The sequence below is a fragment of the Mustela erminea genome, chromosome 5, assembly GCF_009829155.1.
Source record: "Mustela erminea isolate mMusErm1 chromosome 5, mMusErm1.Pri, whole genome shotgun sequence".
Classification (NCBI taxonomy): domain Eukaryota; kingdom Metazoa; phylum Chordata; class Mammalia; order Carnivora; family Mustelidae; genus Mustela; species Mustela erminea.
The window spans coordinates 31986471-32003522 of NC_045618.1; the positions used below are offsets into that span (position 1 = coordinate 31986471).

Consider the following 17052-nt stretch of genomic DNA (forward strand, 5'->3'; position numbering starts at 1 on the left):
AGATAGGTGCTCACAATGGATTAAATTTGATTTAGAGAAATGAAAGAAATGTGCATTTCCTGCATGGGACCAGTTGATTGTAAATTCATCTGTGCCACATAAGGAAGAGTAGGACTGCTCGGTGGTAGCAAGGACCCATTTGAGGTTTGAGACCAAGAATTTAAAATGAAGTCATTCAGCCTGTTGGTGTGATTTTTCTCTGACAATATTCAGCTGCTTGGGTGCAGGCATGAAACCTCATCTCAGACTGTAGTGCTTAGCAGTTTGCTGGGTTTTTTTCCAGCAAAGTATGTTAGAGGTTGAGGTGGGTAAGGAAATGATTATAATGGTGAATCATGGAATTCAATCATGGAATGGTGAATCATGGACTAGACAAGGAGGGAAACGAAGAATGGACAAGGAATTGGTGGGATTAATGCATTAGAGGTCTCAGTGAGGTTGAAGACTTAGTAAATAGGGTCCTAGCACACAGAATTGAAAGGATGGGAGACGGTAAATGGAGATAGTGAGTTATTATACTTTCATATTTCAAATATGGGGCCCTTTTTGGGGTGATTAAAGTGTTGAGGGTGTGAATGTGGAAGGGTAGCTAAGTGAAGAGGGTTGTTGGAGGTGAAAAGATCAAAGGACTGAGAAGCCCATTTATTGAACAGATCATCAAAGTGGATGTTGAACTCACCCATGGTGTTCAAGCATGGTGCTAGTGGAAGGGACATGGAAAGATTATGTGGGGGGTCAGAAGATGACAGCCATCAGGGTGGTCAGGGTAATAAATCTGAATAGAAAGAACTTCAAATAAGCAGAGATATTTGCAGGAGGTGAGTGGGGGGAACCATTAGGAAGGTCAAAGTCAACTGTAATATCACTATTACATTTTATTGACATCCTTCCTATGTCTAATGAACAATATCAAATAAAACCACCAAAAACCTTTCAACTGGGAATGGTTTATTATAGATCTTGCCACCAGGAAGCGCTGTCAATAGTGGAAAGCGGATCTCGAAGCAGTCCCTGGAGGCCAAGAAGTGTGTTTCAGCCTGAGCACTGAGGACCTCTAGGGCTCTTGTGAGATATTGCAAGGAGCTCGGCCATCCTTCCACACACCTAACACTTGTAGGGAGATTCTAAGCGTCTGTAAATCTAAAAAGAGGAAGAAGAAGAAGAAGAGCAACAACAACAACAATAACAATAACAACAAGACACAAACTCCTAAATTCCTTTAAAGAGGTCACTCAGCTGTTGAAAGGTTTTAGTTATCATATATTTTTTTCAACAAAAGAGGACTAAAAGTACAGCTACTATTGTGTGGAGTTTTATATTTTCTCCAGGGTAAAAGAAGTCCTTATAACTGAAGGTTTTGAGAGTTGATGGTAACACCATACTTAAATTTTATTTTTCCCAGGGGCACCTGTGTGGCTCAGTTGGTTAGGTGTCTGCCTTCAGTTCGTCATGATCCCAGGGTCCTAGAGTTGAGCCTCCTGTCATCTCCCTGCTTAGCAAGGGAGTCTGCTTCTCCCTCTCCCTCTGCCCCTCCCCCTGCTTGTGCTTGCTCGCTTGTGTGTGCACTCTCTCTCTCTCTCTCCACCTCTCATATAAATAAATAAAATCTTAAGAAAACTTTTGTTCCCAAATGATTTGTTGTAAGTAGCATGACATAGTGGGAAGAACATAGGGCTGGAGTTAGAATTGTAGCAGCAGCAGCAGCAGCAATAAGATTTATTATCATTATAATCAACATTTGAGTATTCACATGCACCAGAAACTGATGGGAACATTGTGCATAAATGGATCATTTATTCCTCCTATAATCTTATGAGGTAGATACTACCATTAGCCCCATTTGACAGATACATAGGGAGAGATTTGGTCACTTACCCAATGTCACACAGCTAATAGGGGTCATGGGGGTTATGGGATAGACTTAAATTTCATTTTCCCCCTAAGCAGAATACTTAGGAGAAAATGCCTCTGAATCTCAGTAGTTTAACTCAACAGACATTATCTGCTTTACACTGGTTGGTAGGAGGCTTGGGCTTTTTGGGCTGAGGGACCCAGGCTGACCTATTTCATTTTGATACATGCTTTCACATCACCATTGCGGATCTTCTCCCAAGAAGAGCATTCTTTAATGTCTGCAACAGTAATGAAATGCTTTTGCTTGAAAATGGTGTGTGTCATCTTCTATTTCACCAGTCAAAGCAAGTCATATGCCACTCCCATCTTCGAGGGGGGGCAAGGAAATGCACTCCTGCCATGAGCCCAGAAGGTGTCAAACCAGACTGTTTGGTACTAATGATTACCAGAAACACTCAGGCCCTGGGCAGGTCACGCCTTTCTTGGCCTCAGTTTCTCTACCCACAAAATGAGCATAATCATTTTGCAAGGATCCCTTGTTATGAGGCTCCCTAATTAAATGGGGATGTTATAGGGTTATAGTTGCATCTCACCAAATTTCCACTAGCTGAAAACCCGCCTCACCACAGGCAGCCCTGCAGCCCTGCATATACAGCTGTCTGCAGAATGGCCTATTTATTCTAGGACACCTGCCAATCCCTTGGTCACACACACACCTAAAGTCTCAGAGGATATTGGTTTCCGTTCCATCCGCAACATGCCACAGCTGTAGTCCCAGTGTTTGCTTGAAAGGTCAGTCTGGAACCACCAGCTGTCCAGTTCATGCTGAAACCTTGAGACTACTTTGATTTGAGCCTGTGAAGGTCTTGGTGAGTGTTCCTTCCTTCTGGTTCCCCAAGCTCTATCTTTGAATTGACTCAGATCACCAGGACTGTTTACTTGTCTTCTCACAATTTCACTCCACAGACACTCCCCAGGATGTCTGGTCTGACTCAAGAGATGAGCTAAGCTACGGAAACTCCTTTGATGGCCAAGGATCGACGGTGCTGATAGCAGTTCAAAAAATTACCCTTAAAAAGTGCATTTCTCAATTCCATACAAACAGTAGCGACCACATAGCAGAACTCTTCTCTGACTCCTTTCCTATGGGTCGTTTTGCTATGCCATCATTCGTCCTCTTCCTTGTTCCTCTGACAGATTAGGTTGTGAACTTTATGAAAATGGGGACAATCTTTACATCTGGGTTTCACAGCAGATGTGAAAACTTGGTCCCCAGCAGGTACTCAATAAATGTTCACTGCATAATAATGCTTCCGAAGATTCTTCATGTAAGTTAGCACATGATGACTTTCTTGTAGCATTTAGTGTCTATGGATGCGCAATTAGGCTAGCTGAACTTCAGGCCGTGAGATTCTGTGAAATTAAAATAAGGTCAGAATGGGGGAGGAGGAGGAGAAGCGCGGGGAAAAGGAGGACATCTCAAGGGGCGGGAGCAAATGCAGAAAGCACAGGGTAATATCGAACACGTGGAGGACGTCACTCTGCCTGGAGGATTAAAACAGGCGGAAGTAGAAGGTTGGAGCCAGATGCCTGTAGGGGTCTGAGGTCAAAGTCCAGAAGGAAGACCGAACAGGACTTTGGAGACAATGAGAGCAGCCTAGAGCTCCAACAAATGAAAAGCAGGATGAGAGAAGGAAACATATTGTGTCCCCAAAGCTTCCTCTTGTTTATGGGCGCTCCCGTCTCACAGAGGGTAAGCAAAAAGCACAGCCTACGGTTCCACCAGGGCCAAAGGAGTGGAGGAGCCCCGCCCCGCCCCGTCACGTGGCCAGAAGTGCCCTTGGCACGTGACCCATCTAGCTCTAGGCCAATCAGCCTCTGCAGGGGCGGGACACCGGTCTGAGGGGCGGGAGCATCAGTTGAGACAGCTTCTTCTCGCGAGCTTTGCCGCCGTCTCTCCTTAACCGCCCACGGCCCGGGAGCGAAGATCTCGCGAGGCTTGGGCGCTGCGGCGGTAGGAGGAGGACGGAGAAGGACGGAGCCTAGCTGTTGCTGCCTCCCTCGCTCACTCCCTCGCGCACTCGCCCGCCCCCTCCCTCCCTCCCCTCCCTTCCCCGGCCCCGGCCCCGGCCCCGGCTCTGGCCCCGGCCCATTCGCTGTTCGGTCTTCCGCAGGGAGGATGTCGGGCTCGTCGCTTCCCAGCGCCTTGGCCCTCTCGCTGTTGCTGGTCTCTGGCTCCCTCCTCCCAGGGCCAGGCGCCGCTCAGAACGGTAAGCGGGGTGCCGGGGGCGGGCCGGGCGGGGGCCGAGGGACGCCGGCGACCGGAGGAGGCCGTCCCGGGCCCGAGGAGGTGCCGGAGCAAGGGGAAGAGGGCCGGTCGAGAGTATGAAGGGCTGCGCACCCGAGGGGAGATGCGGGTCGGGAGTTCGAAGAGGCGCGGGTGTGAGAACCGAGGCGCCGGTCCGAGAGGTGGGGGCGTCCGTTAGGAGCCTGTGGTGTTGCGGACTTAGAGGCTCCACATCGTGGGGCTCGTCGCTGCGAGCCGGGGAGGGGACTCTGGGAAGCCGACGTGAGGAGCTGGAGTAGCGGGGGCGGATGAGGAGGGGGCGCAGCATTTAAAGAAGGCGGTAGAATCCAGGTATTTATGTTTAAGGCGACGGGAGTGGTGTCACTAAGGCTCCCCAAGAGGACGGGGGTCCCGGGCACTGGTGTTATCTAGGATTCTACGGGGGCCCCGTGAGACAGCTGACATCCCTAAAAAAAAAAAAAAGGGAAAAAAAAAAAAAAGAAAAGGAGACACTGGGGGGAGGGGAGTCCTGAAGAATACTGAGCAGAGTACTAGAGCCCCAAGGAGGGGTAAAGACTCGCGGAACCTTAGATATGGAGGTGGAGGGAAGGTAGGTGGAAAGCTAAGGTAGTGGGTTGACTGCAGTAAGGGATCTGAAAAGAGAAACAGCTGTGGCTCTCAGCGAGATGGGGGAAGAGGGCTGGGTTTGCTAAGGAGGGTGGAGTGTTGGGCATTCTAGGGTAGTGGTTGGGAGAGCAAAAAGGAGTTTCTAAATAAGGAGAGGAAAAACGAGCAGAGGATGGGGAGAAAGGGTTGAAACTGAGGTAGGGGGAATATTTATTAGAGCAATAAGGGTGTCTGGGTACAGAGATGGGGGTGGGGGAAAGACAAAATAAGGAAAGGGAGTAAAATACAGGAAGCCGGGGGTGTAATGTTGGTTTGCAGTGTGGAGAATATGTTAGGGTCGGGAGGAGCTGAGTTGTGGCGAGTGTTGTATGATACTGTTTAGGGCTTTGGGAAGGCAGAGACACATAACTGGAACTGCAGGGGTGGGACTGAATCTGAAGACAGGGAGATGGAGGCAGTGGGGTTTAAAGATCTAAAAGTTTCAGAGCAGAACAGACATTATTTCTGAGGAACGTGAAAGTAGTTCCTGAGATGTGTACCGTCTGTAGTGGAAACAATTAGGTTTTGAACGGAAGCTCTTTAAGAGAAGATGGAGAAATAGAGAAAATCATGGTGATGGGGGATCAAGACAAAAAAGATTCTGACTGGTGATGCCGTGTTACAACTCAGCTGCTGAATTGATCTTTCAGAGGTGAAAAATACTGAGAACTAGTTTCTGCTTTTGTGGAAACAGCCTTTAAGAGGTTTAAACATATTTTTGTAGGAAAGAATTTAACAGAAGTCCCTGCTAGAGAGTGAACTAGAAATTATTATTGCTGATTCTTCAGTGTCTCGTTATACTAGAACAATTTATAATTACTCTTGTTGGAATAGTTGGAATTTAATGCTTTCATTTAAAAAAAAAATCACTGATAGAGTCTTTGAAGTTAAGCCTTCTGTGGAGAGTCTGGGCTTAAAATGCTGAGGATTACAGTGAAAATATATCAATAAAGGATTGAAAATCACCATAAGTTAAATATAGGTTTTTGCTATACCAGATTGCACTAATCAAATCTTGTGTATGCTTCATGGCCTTGAATTATCACTGCAGGGGTCAGGAAGGAAATATATTTCTGTCGCATTGAATATGTGAAGTCGGTTGGGTATTTTTCAGTTTCTTCCAAAGCATGAGGCCACTGTGGAAGGCTGGGTAGAGTTAGTTTGATTTGTCTCATCAGTTTTTAGTCTGTATTAACAATATGATTTAAAGGAGCCTAATACTAATTTCAGCTCTTTGATTTGTGGAAATAGCATGGTTTCTTTTGGCATGATAGGTGAGAGATTTTTTATCTTAACATGTTTAATCTCTGTGCTGTGGCTTAGCTTCTTTCAATGATTTATAATACGGGGAAATTGTAGTTTCTTAGCAACTAAAGCAATGTTTTTGGATAGGCCTACCAAGACTCAACTGGCTATTCTCAGTGATACGTGTTCTAAATACGGCATAGTGCAGCTTTTCCTTGAAATGAGCTTGAATTCAGTCATCTGACCTGACTGGTGAAGTGCAGCTGAGCCCTGTAGTTGACCCAAATGAATGTAAATTTTATTTAAGGAAGAAATGGCTGTTTTTTTGTGTGTTTGAGTCCATATAGGTAAGACTGCCATTTTATAGCTTTCTATAACATGTTTTATGATACGATTCATGCTTTCAATTGATAATAGCCCTACAAGAGTCTGACTTCTTGTCATGGAGTTTGTATTTTCTTATAGTGCATCAGAAATGGATACCATTATTTGTACGATATCAAAATGTTAGATTTATTTACTTAAAATGGTGACTTAGGGAAAAAAAAACCCCAAACCTAAGTGTTTTTGGATTAGGTATGTGGTAGTTTAGACTGATAATACATGTTTTTCAAAAGGTCTCTTTCATTTTCTTAAAATGAGGAGTTTGGACTGATGACCCTCAAGGCCTCTTGCTTCTCAGCTGTGACCCAAGAGACTCAAGGCTTTCATTCAGATGGACTTTCTCATCCAAATTTTAGACTTGTAGGACCACAGTTTAAAGTAAAATCCTTAGTTAAGGTGTTGGTTTTTATATAGATCAAGAAAGATGTAACTCATTTTAGAGGAAGAAATTTGTCTTAAAAAGTAACGTTTCTGATATGACATTCAAAAACTTTAGACTTTAAAATTGAATGAGTGTAAACCAAGCGATATTATATGGTGATCAAGAGCAGCCTCTGGATCCCGATAGACCTGGGTTTGAGTCGCAGCTCTTCTAGCTAAGTTATTTTATATTAAGTGCATAATACTGCCAAGCCTCGGTTTAATCATCTGTAAAAGGAAGTTTATAATAATGCCAGTCTCCTAGGGATGATGGGATGATTAAATGAGATAATGGTATAAAGCACTGAGATTTCTGCCTGGCATATATAGTGAGTTTCAGTAGGGAGTGAATTTTTACTATATGTAACACTTGTTACTATATGTAACATATGTTACTATATGTTACTATATGTGCCATATGCTACATTATGTAGCATAACAGTAATTATATGTACTAAGTGTTTGCTCACTATAGTGTTTGCTGTTACTGTTGTTATCCCTTAAAAGGTAACATTATTAACTACTTGTTTTTATCATTTGTATGTTGAGCGCTTAATTGTTAATGCTGCTCACTATCTTGAATAAAATTAAGTAGGCCATTTTGAAGGCCCTGAACAGAGATTTGTGCTTTTGCTTATGTAACTTTAAATGACCAGCTGCACTGTGTCTGCAGTTGCAAATTCAGATGAGGAAGTTCATATTTTCATTGTTCGGGAGATTTCATGGTCTTTCTTTTTTTTTCAGTGAACTAAGTATCTTTCATATGGTTTAGGTATCATCCTTTCATAGAATCCCATTTTTGTGAAGAAGAGAAGCAGAGTGTAGTGCCTGGCACACAGTGGGAGTGCTGGAGATGTTAAGTAATGAATGAATGTGGAGTGGAGAGTAAAAATGCAATACATTCATACTGAAAATATAAAATTGGGTAATTAACAGGGCTCAGTGGGAGAAAATAAGGAGTCTAATGAACTTTATTATTAATGAGTGAAATTTTAAGAGACCGTTTTGCTAGGTGATACTAGATAGTTGTGAACATTGTCTTTTGTAACAATGCCAGTATTAGCAATAGATGATTCACAAATCTTTTTCTTTTCTGTCGAGTGCTGTTTGCTTTAGTTGTTTGGCAGTTTTCTCTCCCTGAGTATGTTTTTAGGCATGTACTTGCTGTTGATTGTTCATCTCTTCGGGTGAACTGAAATGAGTGACAGAAGACAGATGTTACCTACAGCATCTGTGGTGCAAATGACATGCTAGATGTCAAGCAAGAGATCTTAACGTAATTAATCCCAATAAGATTTTAAATGACCAGAAGAAATAGTTTGCCTTGGAATAAAGCATTTCCTCAGGAGATTATAAGCCTCTAGTCTCTCAGGGAATTGACAAGTATCACTACTGATAGGATGGAGCACCTAGGCATGAAAAATTGGTCCTGGGTCTCAGGTGGAAAGGTCATGGTTCTAAGTCAGGATCCTTCCTGAGCTCTTAGTCTCTGTTTTTCAAGGTTACTGGTTTCAAATTAGAGATGCAGATGGGGTTTTTGTGTTGTCAGACTTAATAAAGCTGACCTATTAATACACCGAGGTTTAAAACAATGAAAGGAAATAAAAGCCCTTAGATATAAATGTGCTCCACAGTCCAAACATTTGCCAGAAATTAAGAGTGAAGATCAATGCAGGTCTGACTTAGTTATATAAATCCTTATGAGGAAATTAGACTATTTTGTCTTGAAAGAATCCCTTTCTTTTTCTCAATACAGTTTTGATGTGAAATATTTTCTCTGGAGGATATCTTTAGACATAAGTAAAAGGCAAAATGTTACTGTATTGTCTTTATTATTTTTTTAAACAAAAGTGATTTTTTAACTGGGTTTGCAGAGATGAGCTGATATGACCAGATAAGTGTTCCAACGATTTGGACATGTTTTCATTTACTTAGTTTGAGGTACTTTTTCAAAATAAGATGAATGTAAAATCTTTACATTTTTGTAAAATCCATACTTTGTTTGATCTATGTAAAAGTTTTTGCTTACAAGACAGTTTGGGAAGGTAACAAGTAGCTAGCATCTGTACAGATGAAGTGTAGGAAAACAGTGTTGGCTATTTTGCAGGAGATGTTCAATAAAAGTTTCTGTAAAATTATGCACATAAGTTTTGGAAAAAGTGAATTCTGTGAAGAATTTTCTGCATCTGTTCCTTTTTTGTTTACAGTGAGCACAATCTGGACAGGATCAGAGGTAGAGAATGAAGTTACAAGAGAAAGGGAAAGATGAGAAAGGCTTCAGTAGTACAAGGAGAAAAGTGGGATGTAAGACTGAGGAATAAGTCTTCATTTGAGGACCATCTGGAAAAATAGAATCTGTCAGAAAATAGAGCTGGGACCTCTAAAGTAAATTCACACATCAATGTTAAAAAAAAAATGGTATTAAATCACCTGTGAACAGTTGACTTGCCTTTAAGTGTGTCTCTTTAAACAAAACATCATTTTATATGAATTTTTTTTAAATGCCATTGATGACATGGAGTTTAATTTTAAGCACCTTAGATAATCCATTTTTAAACTTCTTTGTGACGTTTTTGTAGATTTTTTTTTCAGAATTCCTAATTTTAGTTAGTAAGGATTAGCTTTGGGGAAGTAGCTCCAGTAAAAATTAGCTGATTTATGAACTGTTAGATTTTATAGGGGTGTGTGTGTGTGTACATATATAAAATATAGACTTCTCACTGAGTTTAAAGTGAAATATTTCAGTGATCTTATGTAAAAACATTATTTCTATATAGAATGTTATCTGTTTTTCAAAAATTTATTCAATTTAGGAGAGGGAGTAAAGATTTGCACCTAATTCCAGTTACTGTGTTATCTAAAACTGAGAGTAGGCCTTTTTGTTTGTTTTTATGTAAATACAAAGATACACATTTATTAAACCTAATTAATGAGGTTATTTTGACCCGATTGCTCAGAACTTTTTTTTTTTTTTAAAGATTTTATTTATTTATTTGACAGAAATCACAAGTAGTTGGAGAGGCAGGCAGAGAGAGAGAGAGAGGAGGAAGCAGGCTCCCTGCCAAGCAGAGAGCCCCATGTGGGACTTGATCCCAGGACCCTGAGATCATGACCTGAGCCAAAGGCAGCGGCTTAATCCACTGAGCCACCCAGGCGCCCAGAACTTTTAATTGGTCTGTGTAGAAATGGGGTTTAAAGAATATCATAAGTATCAACATTTATTTGCATATAGTAAGTTAGTGGGAAATGTTTTCAGGGTTCCTTACCCACCTGCTGGTTTTCGTTTCTTGTTTTTGTTGTTTCAGGTTTAAAAAACCCAGTCCTATCTCTTCATTAAAAACAGATTGTGGGTCAGCTTTGATGGAAACATCTTGTGTTAAGTTCCTTGTACTAAAACTAGTGAATGGTATTCTTTTGCATTTCTGAAAACAGTTATGGGATGTTTTAAGACTGGCTTGTCTTCCAAATAATCCTAATTACTATAAGTTTGTGGTGCATTTTATGGTATTTTCCAGAAATATGTCAGTTTTGATAGGTTTTGTTTCCCTTTGCTTTATCTTAGTTTTTATCATTACACCCAAGAATTGCTTCAAATTGACTAGACAGTGAAATATAAATGAGATTATGTGAAATCATTCTGAAAGTGTCAGGGTTCTATATATTATGTAAGTTTTATATTATCAGAAAACATTAAGTTACAGATTGTACAATAGTTTTAATTCTATCCAGGTGTATACTCACATTCTAAAAGTGATTAGATGTAAAATACTGTACAAGACAAAATATCATGTCCTTTTTCTGATAGAATACTAACAAGGCAAAATAAAATGTTCCATATGCAGTATGATACAGTAAAAAGTAAGTGTGCCTGGGTATATAAATTGTTATGCCACTGATTCTTCTTTTCTTCCTGATACAGTATTTGAAAAACCACTTTGATGTCTAAATTCCCTTCCAGTTCTAAAATTACACAATTGACCTTATAGTTTAAGGTAGTTCTAATGCATAAAGGGCCTAGGGAGAGAAGGCTTTATGTTTTAATAAGTGCTTAGAAACTTACTTTTGGAAATAAGAAAAACTGATTTTTGAGGTATGCACTGTTTTTGTAATCCAACTGCCTGTAAGCCTACTTCAGACCAACATTTGTAGTTTCTGTTTCAAGGAAGGCAGAATGTTGTGTTACAGAGCTCTTATATTAAACTCACTGGGGAAAATTGCCAGTGTGAATTAACATTTTAAGAAATGAAAAGCACTGCAAGGTAGGTAGATATTTTGTGTTCTTTCTGTTGTTGAAAAGTAGTTGACTATTGTAGAGGCAATGAAGAGACAATGAGGCACACTTAAATAATTGTATTATCCATTGAGGAGGTTTTCTGTTTATGGCTTTGTTTCTCCCTGTCTCTTATGTATTTTTTTAGATCTCTAAACTTTTCCATTATAGTTGAACAAGGCAATCTAAGTATTACCAGAATTAAATCTGAGGAAGTTCCTGGGTTATTGTCCTTAGAAATAGTGTGTTCAAGTCTCAGTTTATAAGTTTATTGTCTTATACGTCTTTGTATTTATTTGTTAAGTAGAATCCATTTCCTTGTTTTCTTTTTTTACATTTTTGTTAGAATTTCAAACATATAAAAGTAGACTCAATAATGTAATAAACTCCCATATACTCATCATCTAGTTTCAAGAGTTATAAATACATCCTTGCTGCTTATTAATTTAAAAATAACATGAAAAATAAACATTACAAACTAAAATTTTCTAGATACTGAAATGCATTTAGTAGGGATTAGCTCATTAATAAAATGGTAATAAATTTCATTCACAATTATGTTGAAATGATTCTAAAAATAAAAAAGACTGTTTAGAAAAAGACTTCACACTTTGTTTGTGATCCAGAAGTACAGATTTTGTGACAAAGTATATGCATAAGTATGTAACATTTGTACAATTATCTGCATTCTCATGCATATGAAGAAAACTATTGTGACCTACCTCGATTTCATAATTCATTAATGGATAGTGAGACTCAACAGCATTTTCTCATATGGAGTAGTTTTGGGGTTGTTGTTTTATTTTTTATGTGCTGTGGTTGTCTAGAATAATATGATTATAAACACAATAAGGATTTTCATGAGGCATTTGCCTCATGAATAATGATGACTTTTTTTCCCTATCTGAACTTGGGACATAGGGGAAGCTATAGTACTTTGAATATTATAATCAAAGCATAAGTTTTCTAGTATGTTTAATCCTTTTATTTACTTTTTTTTTTTTTTTTGAGATTTATTTTAGAGAGATAGAGTGCATGGTGGGGCAGGGTGGAGAGAAAGATGGGGAGAGAGAATAGAATCTCAAGCAGACTCCCTGATGAAGCCAGGGCCCAACGCAGGGCTTGGGTCTCAGGACTCTGAGATTATGACCTGAGCCACTCAGGTGCCCCTTTAGTTGTCCTTTAAATGAGAACTTCTGTTGCTTATTATTAGCCTCTGCCTTTGAGTTATGGTTTGAGTACAGGACTGGGAGCTCTGCGTGTTATTCAGAACTGAATGCTTCCTTTCATGCCATTGTCTGAGGAACTTTGCTGGTGAATACAGAATGACTTGAGTACTGGCCACAGGGAAGGAGGGAAAAATAAAACAGAAGCATCACTGAAGCATCATTAGGCTTTCATGTTTAAGATCCTAGAGTAGCAGGTTTACTCATTTTTAGACACTGTGTGGAGTTTTGGACATTGTGGAACAACTGGAAAAATAACATAGCTGCTCCAGCATTGAAATTATATTAGTTAATGCTGAATATCAAATCATTCACCAAAGAAGATGAAATAAATGGCCTTAATGCAAACCAGGAAACTGCTACCTAGAGAAGAGCAACTATAACGAGGTTTCAAATAACTTCCAGGGGAACTGTCACTGAATTACCCCTAGACAAATAACCTAGTGATCTGGTACTGCTAACAGTGTTACTGTTTTCTTACTAGGCTAAAACCCCAAATAATTATGAACACTTTTCAACCACATTTAAGATAACATGCAGATAATTCTACATTGATGGTAGCGTAAGCCTTAGGAGAAAAGCCTGAAGGAGCTAAATTTAGGAAAAGGGAGCACTAGGGGGATATGATTATCTATTAATACCTTCAAGCTAGCAGTGTAAATGAAGTAAGGGAATTAGGCAGTCTCCAAAGATGGATGGGCTGTATCATAGAGCAGTGGCCTAGAGCACGAGGAGGAAAAAAGTATAGATTTAGTATTAAGAAGATGATATTAATGAAACTAGCAGAGGAATAGTTATTTGCACTCTCTCATTGTCAGAGCTGTTTATAAGTAGGGCAAGAGGTTGAGAGGAGAGAGGGGCCTCATAAAACAAAAGGGAGGCTCTGTTATATCTAGTACTTGCTTAAGAGCTCAGTAATAGAAAAAAAAAACTTTTATGGAAATGAATATGAAGTGAAGTGGGACTTCCAGAAGTTTCTAAAGGGTCAGAAATTAGTTTCCAACACCAAAGTTCTATGGTTATGAATTAAAAAAAAAAATGGCAGATGAACTTTGGAATCCATTAAAGTAGCTTTTAGTATTTGCTTGTAATGCTGAAAATAGGATTCTGCTTATTATAGTCTTTATGAACAACTTTTTTTAGTTACAAAAAACCTACATTATGAATCTTTTCAGATTTGGGTTTTACACATAGAAATATTAAACTCCTTAAGAGTTCATATTGCATGGAACCTAGTAAAAGTTTAAACTTTGGCTCTTAGGAAACAGGCATTGTTTTTTATATGGTAAATGTCAGCTCTTAAAGAAAGCCTTATCAACTGCCAGACTAACTCTTTAAGAGTTCATTGGTCAAAATTCTTCTGTGATAGAAGCCTAGCTTGTTCTTTGAGTGGGAGCTGATGCTGTAATACTTTGGGAGAGGTAAGAGCTCACTTTATTCAGTTCAGAGTAGAGGGTTGCCAGATAAAATGTTGGATGCTCAGGTATATTTGCACTTCAGATAAACAACAAAGTTTTTTTGTTTTTTTTTTTTTTTTTTGCTGAATCTGGCAACATTAATGTCTTTTTTTTTTTTTTCTATTTTTCTATTTTGGTTTTCCATTTAGAACTTAAGTGACAAAGAATCTTGTAATTTGGTGAGTTTTGTGTGTTAAAGGAAATCTTTTAAAAGTAGATTTAATATGACCAAAATTGTCATATTAAAATTTGCATATTGTCATATTGCAAATTTTGTGTGAGAAAATATAGTTTAGGGTAGTTTTTAAATTTTGGTTACATCATGTTTCTATATATCTTTTCTTCAATTCTGTTATATTTGACAGAATAGGTTTTTTATTCTTTAAAAATTGAAGCTATTTTCGGGAAGGATGTCTGCACAAGCTCTTAGGTGGTTATTTTATCAACTCCCCTCTTTTCTACTTTCCTGAAATATTTTAAAATTTAGGTCACTATTGCCTGAGCATATATGATAAAGATAATTCTGTGGCCCTTCGTTCAAGGATTGTTATTTTTCAGATTTTTACTCTGGGGCTTGGAATATATTTGCATTCTTAGCATGGAAGAAGAGAAATGTATGAATGAAGATGTGACTGGCCACACACCCTCACTTGCTGAATTATAACCCCCTGATTTAGAGAGTCAGAAAGTAGATGTTAGCTCTGTAGTTGAGGGATGTGATTTCTTTACAGGTAAGTTTTAATACTAAGAAAAATCATGGTTCCATGAGCTTTAGTTTTAAGGTCTTTGACCAGAGTTATGTCACTTTGTATTAGTAATTCAGTGTAAGAGATTTTACCTTCTGTCCTTGTGGTGTGGGCCAGGGTGATACAGCTAAAAGAATAACAAGAATTGAACAATGTGCAGGTTTCAGGGTGGGGACACCTGGGTAGCACAGTCAGTTAAGCATCTGACTCTTGGTTTTCAGCTCAGGTCATGATCTTGGGGTCTGGGATCTAGCCCCCACTGAGCTCCATGCTTAGCAGCGAGTCGCTTGAGATTCTATTCTCCTTCTTCCTCTGCCCCTCCTGCTTGTGATATCTCTCTTTCTCTCAGATAAAGAAATTTTTTAAAAAGTAGGTTCCAGGATGAATGATATTAAGTAGCATAAAGCGTGATCATACTTATACTTACACATATTTATTTGAAATATATTTAAGGCAGTTTTAAGAGGTGTTCAAAATAATTCATCGTTTTTATGAAACTAGAAAATTAGTGTAGTTTAAATTTGATGTCTAAACTCTGTTGGAGACCATATTACAGATAAACTGATACTCTTTTCCCACTGTGAATGTAAAATATAAATAAAAACTGTGTTAAAGATGTTATTTTGTGGGGCAGTGTAGTTGAATAGAAAAAGCACTGGATTTGGGAGTAGTCTTGAATTCCTATTTCCATTTTAGTTGCTATACTTTCCATTTTTAAGATTAGGTTAGTACTTAATCCATAGGGTTCTCATTAAATTAAATGATAATGTGTGGGAAAGTGCTTTATAAACCATATTGTAAAGTGGCATGTATGCATAGCTTTGAGTTACAGGGTTTTGTACTTTATAAAGTATTTATGCTTACTGCAGCTCTGGTGATTCATAGGAAATTGAAGAGGAAAATGAAATGCTAATGAGAAGGGCAATTATTTCAAGGTTGTTTTTTCTGACAAATGATGAGTGTATCTTAGAATGTGCATTTTGTTTTATTTATTTTATTTTATTCTTTTTAGAGGGTGGGGCAGAGAGAGAGGGAGAGAGAGAATCTGAAGCAGGGCTCCACACCCAGAATGGAGCCTGATGTGGGATTTATCTCACAACCCTGAGATCATGATCTGAGCTGAAATTAAGAGTTGGACGCTTAACTGACTGAGCCACCCAGGTGCCTTTATGATGAAGATGATGATGATGATGATGTGTTTCACTGAATTATCCTCCCTCTCCTGTGGGAGGCTGATACTGAATTTCTGTAATCTTTGAAATGTGCTTCCCAGTCCTGCTGTCATTTCAGGTTAAATCTGGTTGTAGGGACATCCTGTTACCTCCCTATCCCCATTCCCTCCTTGCCCTAGATAGATGACAAAAAGTAAAGTCAAGAGTATTTTGTGTACTCTTTCTTAACACATTTTTGTAACTCTCCTGGATGAGGTTCCTAGATGTTTTATCCTCCCTACACATTAAGAAAAAAAAAATGTAATATAAAGGAGAACATAACTAATAATAAAATAGTTTGGTCCAAATGTTCAGGCATGGCTGCACAGGAAGGCAATGAGGTAGTCTACTGTTTATATCCATATGTAGAAAAACCAAGAATATGACAGTTTACAAAGGCAGACTGACGTAGTCTTGCTGTAAAGGTGACTCAAATACCACAGGTGGCACTGCTGTTGACAATGTCATTTTCTGAGAAGTTGAGCAACTTTTGGTAAAGTTCCAAATGAAACCAAGTCCAGTCTGTTCTCAGTCTACATGGTAATTACATTCCTGGAAAATTGAGTGATGATTAAAATCATGTAAGAATGCTTTATGTGTTATATTTAAAAAAGAGTTAGGTTCTAGGCCCAGAACAAGTTTTTCATAGTGAATGCCATTTGAAAGTTGTGTAGGAAGAGGGACAATTCTTTGTTGTTTAAGATGTTTCCTGTTTTGTGGGATGTTGAGAATCCCTGGACCTGGCTCACTAGAGGCCTGTTTTGCATGCTCTTTACCAAAAGAGACTATATTATGAATTTTGAAACCTAAGACATTTGGAGTCCTGATTTTTGGCAATTCTCTTTCTCTCTTTTTAAAGATGTACTTCTTTGAGAGAGAGAGCGTGCAGGAGCAGGGAGAGAGGCAGAGGGAGTAAAAAAGGGAGAAGCAGACTCTACCTAGCAGGGAGCCCAATGTGGGACTTGATCCTAGGCCCTTGGGATCATGACTTCCCATGTGCCCCTTGGCAGTTCTCTTAATCCCTGTTTCCTTATCTGTGAATTAGGTGAACACACACCTTATAGAGTAGTGTTAGAATGGGATTGCAAATGTAAATCACCTAGCGTTGTACCAGACACACGTGTTTCTTTCACTATTACCCTTTCAGTTATCTTGGTTTACTTTTTAATCTGAAAGGAAGCTGTGTGTTTCTATCGTGAAATGATTATGAAATTTGAAATCCAATATGGGAGATATTGGTCCCTTTCTATTTTTAATAGAAGCAAGGAGGTAATTAAAATGAATTT

At 39.1% G+C, this 17052-nt stretch overlaps 1 protein-coding gene across 3 annotated transcripts in view; it reads left to right on the forward strand.

Moving 5' to 3' along the window:
• Positions 1-3834: 3834 nt before the first annotated feature.
• The window catches only part of NPTN (neuroplastin), a 70248-nt gene continuing 57030 nt past the window's right edge, over positions 3835-17052 (forward strand). For 2 of the 3 annotated variants that reach the window (XM_032342512.1, XM_032342513.1), the window contains exon 1: positions 3837-4124. In XM_032342512.1, the coding sequence (XP_032198403.1) occupies positions 4034-4124 (91 nt within the window). In that variant the 5' untranslated portion in view covers positions 3837-4033. Of the gene's footprint in view, positions 4125-17052 lie in introns of all 3 variants that reach the window. The other variant, XM_032342511.1, reaches the window with a different exon arrangement.